We start from the raw sequence: 13,563 nt of genomic DNA, 5'->3' as shown, positions 1-13,563 counted from the left end.
TTTTTTAAGTACAAATTAAATTTCTTTAATAGATAAAGAGCTATTCAGCTATTTCTTGAGAAGATTTTGGTAATTGTGTCTTTTAAAGAATCAACACATTTAATCAAGTTGATAATATTCCCACACTTTTTTAAAGTCCATGGAATCTGTAGAAATGGCCTCTTTCATTTTTGATTTTGGTCATTTTTTCTAGGTAGAGATTTATTAATTTTATCCCACCCACAAAAACTGGGTTTGGTTTCATTGATTTTTTTTCCTTTATTCCCATTTTCTTACTTTCTTCATTGTTTTCTGCTCATTATTTTCTTCATTTTCCTTTTTGGTTTTGTGTGTGTGTGTGTGGCATTAATTTGCTCTTTTTCTAGCTTGTTGGATGGAAGCTTAGATCACTGAGTTTTAGATCTTTCTTCGTTAACACGTGGGTAATATTTGGAAGTGAGTTGTTCAACTTCCAGATATTTGGTGGTTTTCCAGTTCCCTCTGTTACTCATTTCTAAGTTTATCTTATTGTACTCATGGAACATATTTTGTGTGTTTTTAGTTCTTTTAATCTATCCATACGTGTTTTATTGCCTAGCATATGTTATATCTTGGTAAATATTCCATCTACACGTTAAGAATATGTATTCTGCTAACATTGGGTAGTCTTTAAACAACAATTGGATCAAGTTATTTGATTCTTTTGTTCAAGTTTTTTTATATATTTACTGATTTTCTACTGCTCTATTGATTACTGAGAGGAGAGTTGAAATCTCCAACTATCATGTGGATTTATCTGTTTCTCTTTACAGTTTTTACATGATGTATTCTGATACTCTGTTAATGAGGTACATGTACATTTAGGATTATATGACTTTGTGAGGAAGTAAGCTCTTTATCATTATACACTGTCCCCACTTTGTATCTGGTAATAGTTCTAGTTCTGTAGTCTACTCTTTCCAGTATTATTATAAAATCCCCCAGGTTTCATATGCTTATCATTTGAATGTATGTCCATTTCTATTCTTTTATTTTTTTACCCTGTGTGTGTATTTAATTTTTTTTTTTTTGTAGGTAGCATTTAATTGGGTCTTTTGTTGTATACAGACATGCTTAAGTAGCAAGCCATCAATGATATTGACAGGACCATGGACAGAGCACTTTTTGTATTATATAGATCCTCTCCTTTTTCTCCTATGGATGTTGAAATATAGTTGCCTGGCTGGTGGTGATCCATCTCGTGGTCCTATCCTTCAACTTACTTGTGTCTGTGATCCATAGTGTGTAATAAGAGGCTTTAAATCCACATACATCTCTTTTATGGAGACGAGCAAAGAGTTGCCAGCCATTTCTTGTACTTAATGTCAAAGCATAAGCCCTGCATTATGCTTAGGTTTAGACACTAAAGCTTCACAAAAAGGAAATAGCGGATCATATTTACATCTCAAAATCCAAAAACTATAAACATTTAATTTGTAGGAGAACTCAGCTACTAATATAAGTATGTAATTTATGATCTATCATTAATCTCTTATATCAGTCATGTTTTTATGACCTTATAATTATCTAAACCTCTTTCATGATTTCATTTAGCAAACACAGAACTTACATATGACTTCAGCGGTCCTTTTCCTTCAAAATACAGATAAATATAATATCAAAGTGTTAGTTGTTTCAACTTGATTAATACATAGGTGATTTCCTTGTTTGTTCCCAGTGCATATTCTGTATTCTTACCTTCTGGTATCAGCAAAGAGAAGCATTTGTATTGCTCCATTTACTTTACTGTTTCTTTTGAATTAAAGTTGACTCTCTGCTAGCCTTTCAGATTTCAAATTTTTCCTTTTCCAAAATGGGAGTTGAATTATGTTTCTGCAGTATTCTCACCCTTTCCAGGATAGCAAGTCAAAAGAATCGCTTTCTTCATTATAGGCATTCAGATAGTTACTGTATTATATGCAGAGCCTGGTTTTTCTTATAATGGCAAGGTACATCTTGAGCTTGGGAATGAAGTATGGGTAAAGACGCAAATTTGAAATTCACCAACATTTAGTCTCATTGTTCCACGTTAGGTTGAGGTACCCCTATGACTCAGAATACTTTTGTAGTCTTAGTAGATAATTTGAGGGATGAGGTAGGTGAGACAGTGCTGATCCTTAAGAAGGAGTCAACTGTTACCTGATTTTAATTGGGGGCACAGAGTATAGCACAGGTTTACCAGCTACCACCCCAACATCATTAAGCCCTTTTACACATTTGTTAATATAATCGTTACAACAGTTCTTCTCAGATTTCTAATGAGCATGGAATATTTAGCACAATAACTGGAGCATAACAAGTTCTCAATATGGTAACCATTATCATCATGACTAGAAGAGGAAACAGAGGGTCATAAAGATTGTTTAGGTGTTATAGAACAGTCAGTAAAGAGGAATAATCTAGATCTATATAGCTTTTAAGTCCATGCTATATGTTTTTATTTAAATACTTTCCATGTAGAATGTATACAAAATGTGTCATTAGGCGGGATTCAGAATTGCTACTTAATAGTTGTATGACCACGGGTAAGTCATGGTGCTCAGTTTCCTGATCTGTAAAGTGGGGGTAATACTTAATGCACATTGGGACAGGGGAGGTTACTGGTAAATATTGATAAAAGTCCTGACTTTCCACCAGGCCTTCAGCATGGTGGCAGAGGAGTTCCTCATTACTGTCCTGGAGTTACAAGTTCAGGTTCCTCGTATGGTCTCTACTGACACTGCTTTGGGCCTCATTACCACCCAGTGAGGATCAAAGCCCTAGCTCCCCACCAGGCTTCTCTGACACATCCAGCAGGGGGTGGTTGGGACACCTGGTTTCTGCTTAGCCAGGGTGGAAGTCTAGGTGGGAGAGGAAACATGTTTTTTCTGTGGTGTTTGCCTGGAGTAGAGTTCTCTGTCTTGCCATGCTGCCCTTTTCCTGGTCCTTTGGGATAGAAGGAGCTGGCTTTTCTGGGCTCTTTTGTTTACACTTGTTGGTGTTTGAGTTGGCAGCTTCCATCCCAGTGACCTCACCATTATCATTCCTTGGGTCCTGAGGTTTCTAGACAGTCTACTGCCTCCTCTACCTTTCCCAGTTTTATATAGAATGTCTAGAGGCTTTAGCTCTACTTTTCCTGAATAAGAAAAAATGTGTTTACTCAGGCTTTCTCCGTGAAATGCATTGTCACATCTTTACAGATTTTAGTTAGTGATTTCTTGTTGGTACTATGTCTTAGGTATATCTTTCTGCCAGTTGGGGGCTTGTCTTCTCACTTTCTTCATGGTAATCTTTTGACTAGCTTTAGTTCTTAACTTTAATGAAGTTGAACTCATAGACCTTTCCCTTACGCTCTTGTTTTTTGTTTCTTGATTAAAAAATTTATTCTAGCTCTAAAGTTTCACAGATGTACTATATTTCTTCATGAAAAATTTTAAAGTTATTTATTTATCCTATCCAAAATAATTATTTTTTAATTAAGTAAAGTAGGGATCTGATGGCATCCGCCTCTCACTATAGAGAACTTCAGTACCGTGAAAAGTTCATCCCCTTTTCCCACTGATTTCTAGTGCCACATCTGTCACATAGAAAATGTGTGCCTGTTTCTGGTATGTGTATTCTGTTCCATTTTTGTTTATCCTTTCATGAATATCACACCATTTTAATTACTGTAGCTTGATAGTATGTCTTGTTATTTGATAGGCATGTCCCCCAGCTTGTCAAAACTCTTTTGTAGTCCCTGTTGGGGTTGTTACTACAACTGCATCGAATCTAGATATGTTTAGGGACAATTGGCATCTTTACCGTCAAGAATATGTTTTCATTGCTTAGGTATTTTTTAGTGTTTCTAAATATAGCTGGACATTTTTCTCCATATTGGCCTTGTACATTAAAAAAAAATTTACTCCTAAGTACTTAATATTTTTGTTACTATTGTAAAATAGGTTTTTAATTAAAATTTTTGTTTATTGATTGTATATACAAATGAAATTGACCTTGGATTACTTTGTGTTCATTCTTATGCATTGCATTTTACCAAAAACAAAACAAAACAAAACGTTATCTGGAAACCTTGTATAGTCTTCTTGGTATAAATTACAGCATCAAGTTTATATTGGATTTTTTAAATTTAATTAAAATTTTATATTTTAATTCATTCATAATTATTTATTGGTTTACCAAGCACTATGAAAATGTTTTTCCCCCAAAGGAACACTATTTTTACTTGTGAAGGAAGCAGATTGGTGTTTCTGAATCTGCCAAGGAGATTTTAAACAAAATGAGTATGTCTGTGCTACACTTTCAGAAATCCTGATTCTTTGAGTCCGTAGAGAACCAGAACTCTCCGTTCTTTTAGAAATCTCCATGTGATTCTGCACATCCCTATTTGAAAAACAATGGGAGAGAAGTTGCTAAACAGTAAAAGAACAGACAAAGGGAATGTTTATTTGGAAGGACATCTCATTTAAAATTATGAGCATTTATTTGTCATTTAATCTACTATGTGTGGGATGTGTATACACACACACCCCACATGTGTACATGTGTGCAGGTGCAGTCACACATGTAAAATTCATATATGTACATAAAGTGAATTGCTTTGTGTTAAGTAACAGCAGGTATGAATTTGAAGAGAGTAGGCATTGTAAAAGAACCCATTACAGTTTGGATGAGATGGTGTTGGTTTAGTACTCAGTATAATTGTATTACAACTTAGAAGAGCAGGATTGGTGGTTGCCTGAGGTAGGGGGTAAGGGGTGGGTGAAATTGGTGAAAAGAGTCAAAAGGTAAAAAATTCCAGTTACAGAATGAGTGAGTCATGCGGATGCATAATGCACAGCATGATGACTGCAGCTAATAATACTGTGCTGCGTATTTTGAAAGTACCTAGGAAGTGGATATCAAAAGTTCTTTTGCACAAGGAAAAAAAGTGTAATTGTGTATGGTGACAGATGTGAACTGAATATATTGTGGTGGTCATTTTGCAGTACATACAAATAATGAATCATTACATTGTACACCTTAAACTAATATAATGTTATGTCAATTGTATATCAATATTAAAAAAAACTTAGAATACAATTTTATCTTTCCCAGTTGGAGTCATTCGATGTCCAGTTTGCAGCCAAGAATGTGCAGAGAGACACATCATAGATAATTTTTTCGTGAAGGACACTACTGAGGTTCCCAGCAGTACTGTAGAAAAGTCTAATCAGGTAAGCGTATTAAGTCTTGAATCTTTTGTCTTCTTTTAATGAGGCAGCCTAAAATGCTGAAGAACTCTTAAGATAAAAGATATTGAACATATTAGACCATTATATCTGTGTAGTTGTGTGATATTTTAAAGGTGTATAGAGAATAATGGCTAATTTATCTTAAGGAATAAAACAGTGCCAATACAGAGGCCCTTACTCCACCCCTACATTCCCTATCCTGCAGAGAAAACCCTTATTCTATATTTGACATTATTTCATTTCTTTGTAATTATACTGTGTATTGACAGTTATTTTATTTCAAGCTCCTTCCCTTAAAGTGTTTTTTTATTTTAATGATAAGCACTATAATGATACATGTGAAAAATTCCATGTCTTTAATCAGCACGGTTTCTATATTTTAAGATTGTCTCCTTTCTACATAGTATGTCTTTTAAAGTCTCATTTGGTAGCATTGTCCAAGGTGTTGCATTTAGAGATCCACCAGTGTTTTGTTTTGTTTTTCTACTTTCCTAACCCATATATAGTACCTCTTAGCCCCTTAAATCTAAATGTCAGGTCCCCAGTGGAGGAACTGTAGTTCTCCAGTGGAGGTGAGCTATGAATGATTCTACAGTATGTGCCAAGTATCATAGTCTCCTTTTGGATCATGATTCATTGATGATTTCTCTAAATAGCTCCTTTAATTTGGAATAGAAGACCTGTGAAAAAACTGAATCTGATTATGGAAATACAATTATTAATCTAAAATGTAAAAATCTAAAAAGTAGCACTCTTCAGTAATCACACAACTAAATTTCTGTAGTTTTTATTTTCACCTTTTTGTTCTTAGGGAAACTATAGAATTTGGAGTTCACTTTAAATGAACATAGGTGCTACTATTAAAATACCTCTTTTTGTTTCAAAAGTATCCATAATTCTTCCTAATATGAACTTTATCAATGGCTAAAACAGGGCTTAGTGCAGGGAATAAACTTTCTTATTGTTGTGAAACCAGCTTTTAAGGGTGGAAACAAATTATGTGAGCTACAGAGTCCAGTACTTAACTCCTCTGAAAGTTCCTTTCTGAATACTGATTTTGTGTCAGCCTTCTTGAGTGTTATGCCACTCTGCTTGTATGTGATTGTATTTATACTAGATACACTTTGTTAATCATATCACTCACCGGTTGTACTTCGTTAGGTGAACTCCAGTAGTACATGTGAATACTCAGTCCAGAAAATTCAAAAGCAAGGTAGTGTAAATAATCAACAAGTTAGAGTAGTGATATAACATGAAATGACAATGGTGAGGGATGAGAACTGAAAGGATTCTGATTTAAAAAATTGATAAGAGGCTGCTTTATGCCTCTGTATATCAATTAGTTTTCAGTAAGTTTACATACTCTTCTGTCACAGAAACACAATGGGAAGAAGTTGTATTCAGTTAAACTAGGAATAGAATCCTATAGATACCTTCAGTGTAGACAAGTGGGGATGGGAGGGCATTAAATCTGGTTTGAGAATAGGGTGCTTGTAGGGATATTTGGGGAATGAAGACTGGACGGATGGTAATGTAGGATGAATTGGAGCTAGGAAGCACTAGCGTGGTGTGGCAATGAGGAAGGAAGTGCAGGAATTACAATCCACATGGGCCTCGATAGACGTGATTAGATGTGGAAAGTGAGAGGTCTCACTGCCAGGTTGGGGGTGACTTTTCACCGCGATGAAGGGAGCAGCAGAGTAGATACAGGTAGAGAGTTGGTTATAAATGTGATTGAGTTTGCCTCTAAGACTTAGGTGGAAATGTCATCTTTAGTCAAACTGGAGCTCTAAGGAGAGTTCATAGCTGGAGATAAAGTTTTAGAGACGTTTTATTATGGATAATTTCAAGCATTACCCCCCAAAAAGGAGGGGGGACACAGATTAGCATAACAAACTCCCAGGTACCCATTGTCTAGGTCAGCGGTCATTAACTCTTATTTTATGTATAACTTGACATGTCCCCTTACCACTAGATTATGTTGAAGTTAGTCCTAGGCATTATATAACCTAATCTATAAATATTGCCATATTTATGTGTATGAAAAATTTTTTCTGTAAATATAACTACCAGATTAATTTTATATATATAGAAAATTTACAGTAATTCCTTAATATCATCAGACATTGAGATGTTTGTGCAGATGTTTCTAGTTATTGTCAGTTTTTTTTTTAACATTTGTTTCTGTAAGGATCCAGTAAGGCCTGTACAGTACATTTGGTTGATTTGTCTCTAACATACGTTTTTAATTAATCTCAAATTACCCCTTTGCCTTAAGGTCTTTCTTTTTCCTCCTTTTTAATATTTGTTGGATAAACTGGGTTGTTAGTCCAGTAGAGTTAGCCATATTCTGAATTTTGCTGACTTCTATAAAGTCATTTAAAATTCAGCATGCTTCCCTGTCTCCTGTATTTTGTGTAAACTGGTGATAAAAATGTAGATTTTTAGATTTAGATTGGTTTAGATTCAAGTCCCATTGGGTGAGGGGACATAAGAATACTTTCATCCAGGTGTCTATTTCAAGCAGGAGGCGTATGATGTTTGGTTGTCTTTTTTCTGATGTTAATGGCCGTTAATGATCACTGCCAAGATTCCGTATTTCATTAGGACTTTGAAAAATGGTAACGTTTTCATTCTGTCATTTCCTCTTTATTTCTCAAACTGGAATAGAAAGAGAAAGGCTTCCTTCATCTACTGTTAGGTTATAAAGGAAAGGTAGGTTAAATGCTTGATTCTTTCCTTTTAGTTGCTGATTTTTAGAGTAGTGACTTAGTTTCTTCGCATTATTCAGAGGTGACTCCTGAGTGGTGGGTGTGTGGGCTTATTGTTACAAACTCACGGGTATCTAACATAAAATGTATTGTAGTTGTTATTGTGCCCACTTGGCAGTGAGAGCCTCATACTGATTCCTGAATCCTTCTGATACAGTCGCAGTAGTAGTTGCTATCTCCCTTGCTTTCTGTTTTGACAAGATATTGTTCATTTTTTGTTCTACACCTGGAACCAGCAGGAACTGGTTCTCCTAAGAGCCTCAGTTCCTTCTAGGCTGAAGTGGTATTTAGAGAGCACAATGTGGATGCTAGGGGTGCTTATCACCATTGGGTTGGTCATTTTTCTAGGACTTTCAGGAGAATGATTTAACAAATGCTTTTTATTTTAAAAAGAGAAGGGGAAATATTTCAAGTATATATTCGTATTTTTAAGTCAAATCTGAAATTGTAGATGTTCACAGAAAACTCAAGCAAATAGGAAGCCAACTAAGATGATCAGTCCCTTCTTCCTCTGGCATTGTAGTCTTTCTCCTGCACCACCTATAGAATCTCATGTGGAGCCAGCTCAGGAAGCATACATGTGGTTTGCAGAGTAAGAGTGAAGAACAGAGTTGGTACTGAAAGTAGGAATTATAGAATTGTCTCTGTCAAACCAGAGAGCAAGAAGACAACAATTACTGTTATTAGAGACACTTAATCCATGTTTTTAAGTTACTTGAAATAAATAATTCCTTTCTATATGGACCACTTAATAGGCAGGTTCAGTTGTTTCATTTTGCTTTTGATACATAGGGGTTTAGTTTTTTTAAATTGAAACTTGTATAACTACATATAAAACATTCATAATGCTGGTTGCAAAGTAAAATCTATAAAACGGTATATTCAGAGAACTCAACTTCTATCTCTATCTTACCTACCTATCTACCTTATTTTTTCTCTATCTTATACATAACCATTTAATTTCTTTTATTGTTTATCCTTACACTTTTATTTATAATCTAAGTAATTTTATATTAACTTTAAGATTTATGCAAATAAGTCATCCCATCCCCATCTTTCTTAGATAAGCAGTAGTATGATTTGCTTTAACACTTTGCCTTTTAAATTTTACTTTATGTACTAGAGATCCCTCCCTAGCAATGTATGTAGAGATACCTCACTCCTTTTTGCCATATAATGTGGAGATGTAGTTTTAGGTGACATCTTTATAGAGGTGATAGTTAAAGCTGAGGGAGTGGATGAGATCAATCCCCTCCCCAGATCTAACAGAAATCTACAGAATCTGAGGAGGGAGAGTAGTGGTGGAATCCAGAAAGTCATTCTGGGAGATAAGAGGACCTGGAAGTATCAAGGAATCTGAATGATTTCTAGGAAGTAAGCGTCAGTGGCATCAAATGAAAGGTTGAAGGCAAGAGAAGAGAAAAGACAGTTTTTGGTTTATGGATATGTTATCCAGGTATTTAGAGTTGGGCTAATGTAAACCACTGACTGAGGGGAAGAATTTTTTCTCCAACCATACATAATATGATGACTGCTTATACATTGTGTAACTTCAGTCTGTTCTCAGAGGTTAGTGCCACCATCTACACAGTTATACAAGCTGGAAACATGAAAACTGTCTCTTCTTCACCTCCCATATCCAGTGCATCCTCCAAACCAGTCAGTTTTAATTTCCAAATTTTCATTCATCTCCACTTCTACTTACTGTCACCTAAGCACTGAAAAGGCCTCCTACTTAGCCCTATGCAGAAACACTTGCCCTTATTCTAATCTCATCTCTACATTGCAGGGACAGTGATTTTAAGAAAGCACATCTGGCCACGTCACTTACTTAAAAGTTTTTAGGGACTTCTTCAGACAAAGACCAAAGCTGCCCCGTGACCCTGCCTGACCTGGCCCCTGCCTGCCCTGCCGCTGGCTCCTCCTCGTGCCGCTCTTCCCCTTGATCTCGCCCTCAGTCACACTGCCTTTCTCTCAGTTCTTTGAACCTACCTTGTTCTTGCAGGAGGCTTTTGTACATGCTGTTCTCTTTGCCTAGAAGACTTTCATCAGTAATCAGTGACTCAACTTTCATATCTTGATGCAAATATGATCGACTTAGAGAAAGCCTTGCCTGGGTAATCTCTCCTCTCACTTTTCCCAGCCTTTCAGCCCCTGAAATCAGATCACTTTCCTCCATCATATGTGCTTATAGCTTCTTATACTTTCCCTGTATGGCATGTGTCAATTTTGTAGTTCTGTATTGCTGTGATTATTCCAATACTGTTTGACTGCTTCATGTTTGATCTTCACAATCACTCAGTAAAGTCCATGTTAGTACCCTTATCTTAAATAAAGATGGGCATTCTGCGTATCCTGCCCAAGACTACTCAGCTGGTAAGTAGGGAAACTGGGATTTGAACCACACTTCATCTGTGAAACTAGCTGTCATAAGGGCAAGGGCATGTTTGCTTTTTCTGATTGTTGTATCCTTAACACTTAGCACAGTGCCTGGAATATTTGATATTTTGAACTGAGGGCAATGTCCTTATATTTCCACTTTATATATTTATAATTTAAAACATAATGTCAGTTTAAATTTATGAACACTGTTAAGATAACTGATAGAGTTCAGTACTGTTGGTGTATCATTTCTGTATGATTAGCCACGTGACCACCTGTTCTTTTTTTCTCAGAAATTGATGTGACATATTCTTTTATTAGGTGTGTACAAGCTGTGAGGACAATGCGGAAGCTAATGGGTTTTGTGTAGAGTGTGTTGAATGGCTCTGCAAGACATGCATCAGAGCTCATCAAAGGGTAAAATTCACAAAAGACCACACGGTGAGACAGAAAGAGGAAGTCTCTCCAGGTAATAAATTAGTGTTTAAAATCTCGTTTTTATCTTTCCTTCCCATACTCGTTCTTTCCTTCCCACACTGACTTGTCTTGTGATGCACTTGTTTTGTGATGCTCTTGTCTTTTATACAAGGAAGTCTATATTTATAGTTGAATTTGAATATTTATAAATACCAGGAAGTTTGAATAGATACCAAATTCTGCTGTATATTTATACTCACAACCCTCCTCCTATAAATCCCTTAATTTGATGTGAAGGTACAGCAGATGAAAAAAAAAGTTGCTTTTTAAAACTAATATTTCTCTTATTTTTAAGATGATATGGGTGGACTTAAGTTTTACAACTCTTTTCTTATAGTAAACCTGTTTCCTGATATTTGTTATGTAGATGATCAAAGAAGTTTTGCTTTTTATGTAATTGTGCTTTGGTTTTTATTGTGTTGCTTATTATGTAAAGTTTACTAATACTTTTTTTATTATAGTAAAATATGTGTAACTTAATTTGACATTCTGACCATTTTCAGGTGTACAAGTCAGTGGCATTAATTGCATTCAGAGTGTTATGCAACCAACACCACTGTCTATTTCCAAAACTTTTTAGCACCTCCAAAAGAAACTGTACCCAGTAAATAAAAACTTCCCATTCCCCTTTCCCCACCAGGCCCTGCTAACCTCCAGTCTGCTCTCTGTCTTTATGACTTTGCTTATTCTAGACATCTTCTATAAGTGGAATCATAATGGTATTTGTCCTTCAATGTCTGACTTATTTCACTTATCACAGTGTTTTCAGCTTCATCTATGTTGTAATATTTATCAGAACTTCATTCATTTTTATGACTCATTAATATATTTTTGTTAAAAAATTAATTCACTGCTTTTGATTTATTGAGCCGACCAGTGTTTGTATGCTTGTTCTATATTCCAGAAACTTTACTAGGTTAAAGAGATGAAAAGGTGATTAAGACACATACTTGCTACCCTCCAGGAGTTTAGTATGATGAAGACTGTGAACAAATTAGCAATCATAGTTTAACATCGTAAGGTTTATGGGAGCACATGACAGGAGAACCACACTCAGATTTGGAGATTTACATTGGAGGCTAAATCTGGAACATCAAGGATGAATAGAATGTCATCACATAAAGGAGAAGGGTGGGGAAAACTGAAGCACACGTGCAAATTTCCAGAGGGGGAATGTTGAATTTAGCTGGAAATTAAGATGCAAGAGGAGGAGTAGTGAGAGATGAGACTAGGAGTCTTGAGACATAGGAAAAGGGAGATATAAATTTCTGAGAACACTGATGAAGAAGACACAAAAGAGAAGAGGCCAGGTAAGTTTAATAGATTAGTGCTAGAAAGACTTCTGTTTTTCTGTGAAGGTAGCCATCTACTGAAAAAAGAGAGCAGAGGAAACAGGACTAAAAGTAAGGAATTCAGAGGATATTTGAAATAATTCCAGTTGAAGGAGAGCTCTAGCTTTGGAAACAGGACTGCTTGGTAGTGTCAGGGTTACATTTGATATAGTCCTTAAAACCTCCTGTGTCAGTCCTTAGGAGTCTGATGTGGTTATAGAGGAGAATTGAATTAGTTAGAGTTGGGGTTTAGCTGGACTGATGTTCAGAAGCTCCACAGGGTAAGAGATGCAGATAATGGCATGTATTGACATGAAGAATTTGGGGGTTTTAACTGTATAAAGGAAGTAAAATTGATAGTGTCAGTCAATAGGGTGAAAGAAATGATTACGGACAAGAGATACCAATGATGTACAGTAAGAGTAGTTAACTAAGAATTGGAAGGTTAGAAGGTAGAAGATACTAGAGTTGGGTATTTGACTTTATGATTATAGAAATGGAACAATTAAGGACAATTAAAAAATCTAGGGTGGGACCATGATCTATAGTAAATGGAATAAATAGCCAAAGTACAGTTCTCCGGAGATGAGAAAGTCTGAGAGACTTGTCTTTATGTGGTACTCTCTGTGGTCTTATAGATCATACAGGATGATGATGAGATTTAGGACTAGGAGGTGACTATGAGTCTACATTCTTCATAGATAAAGGATGTCTATAAATGATGTCTTAAGTATCTAAACCAGAATACCTATAAATAATCATTCCTGCAAAACAGGCACAAACCAGGATGTCTCAGGCCAACTAAGGATGTATGGTCACCCTGCCTACTGTGATGCCCAGGTGACATGAGCCTCAAGAAGGGAGCTGGGACCTATGGCAGTACTAATACTGAACCATTTTTGTGTTGCTGGAATTAATTCCTTTAGGTCTTGATGGGTCCTGCTTTTAATATTCTTTTAATTTTTTTCCTTTTTTTAAAGTGAAGTAAAGTCAGTTAATATTCTTTTAATACATTGTTAATTTTCTCTATCTGTTATTTTCCCTTTTTTCATTTAGAATTTTATGTATTTTTTACCTTTTTCTCTGGCTAGATAGTAGGTTACCTTTTTGTTTTTATCTTGAAAGTTATCTAATTATCCTCTCTATACTTTTTAGTTCATTAATTTTATTTTTAGTTCCTCTCAGCTTAACTTAGTACTTTTTAATCAGTCATTGCATTTATTTGTATTCTAATTTTTCCATTTGACATTGTAACATAAGCTTTGCCCAGTTTTATCCCCACTCTGGATAGCTATCAAGTGTATATGTGGATGACTACAGTGCAGTAGTGAACATTTTATGATTATCTCTGTGTTACTAGGTATACTCTGT

General features: G+C 35.6%; 1 protein-coding gene across 2 annotated transcripts in view; it reads left to right on the top strand.

Annotated features, from left to right (window-relative positions):
• Window positions 1–13,563, top strand: part of TRIM24 (tripartite motif containing 24) — an 81,583-nt gene that overhangs the window by 26,577 nt on the left and 41,443 nt on the right. For both annotated transcript variants that reach the window (XM_074366957.1, XM_074366956.1), the window contains exons 2-3: window positions 5,095–5,213; window positions 10,706–10,853. In XM_074366957.1, the coding sequence (XP_074223058.1) occupies window positions 5,095–5,213; window positions 10,706–10,853 (267 nt within the window). The remainder of the gene's footprint in view (window positions 1–5,094; window positions 5,214–10,705; window positions 10,854–13,563) is intronic.

This window comes from Camelus bactrianus, chromosome 7, assembly GCF_048773025.1.
Source record: "Camelus bactrianus isolate YW-2024 breed Bactrian camel chromosome 7, ASM4877302v1, whole genome shotgun sequence".
Lineage (NCBI taxonomy): Eukaryota > Metazoa > Chordata > Mammalia > Artiodactyla > Camelidae > Camelus > Camelus bactrianus.
Note: the sequence above shows the minus strand (reverse complement) of the source record. Positions and strands in the feature narration are given on the sequence as shown.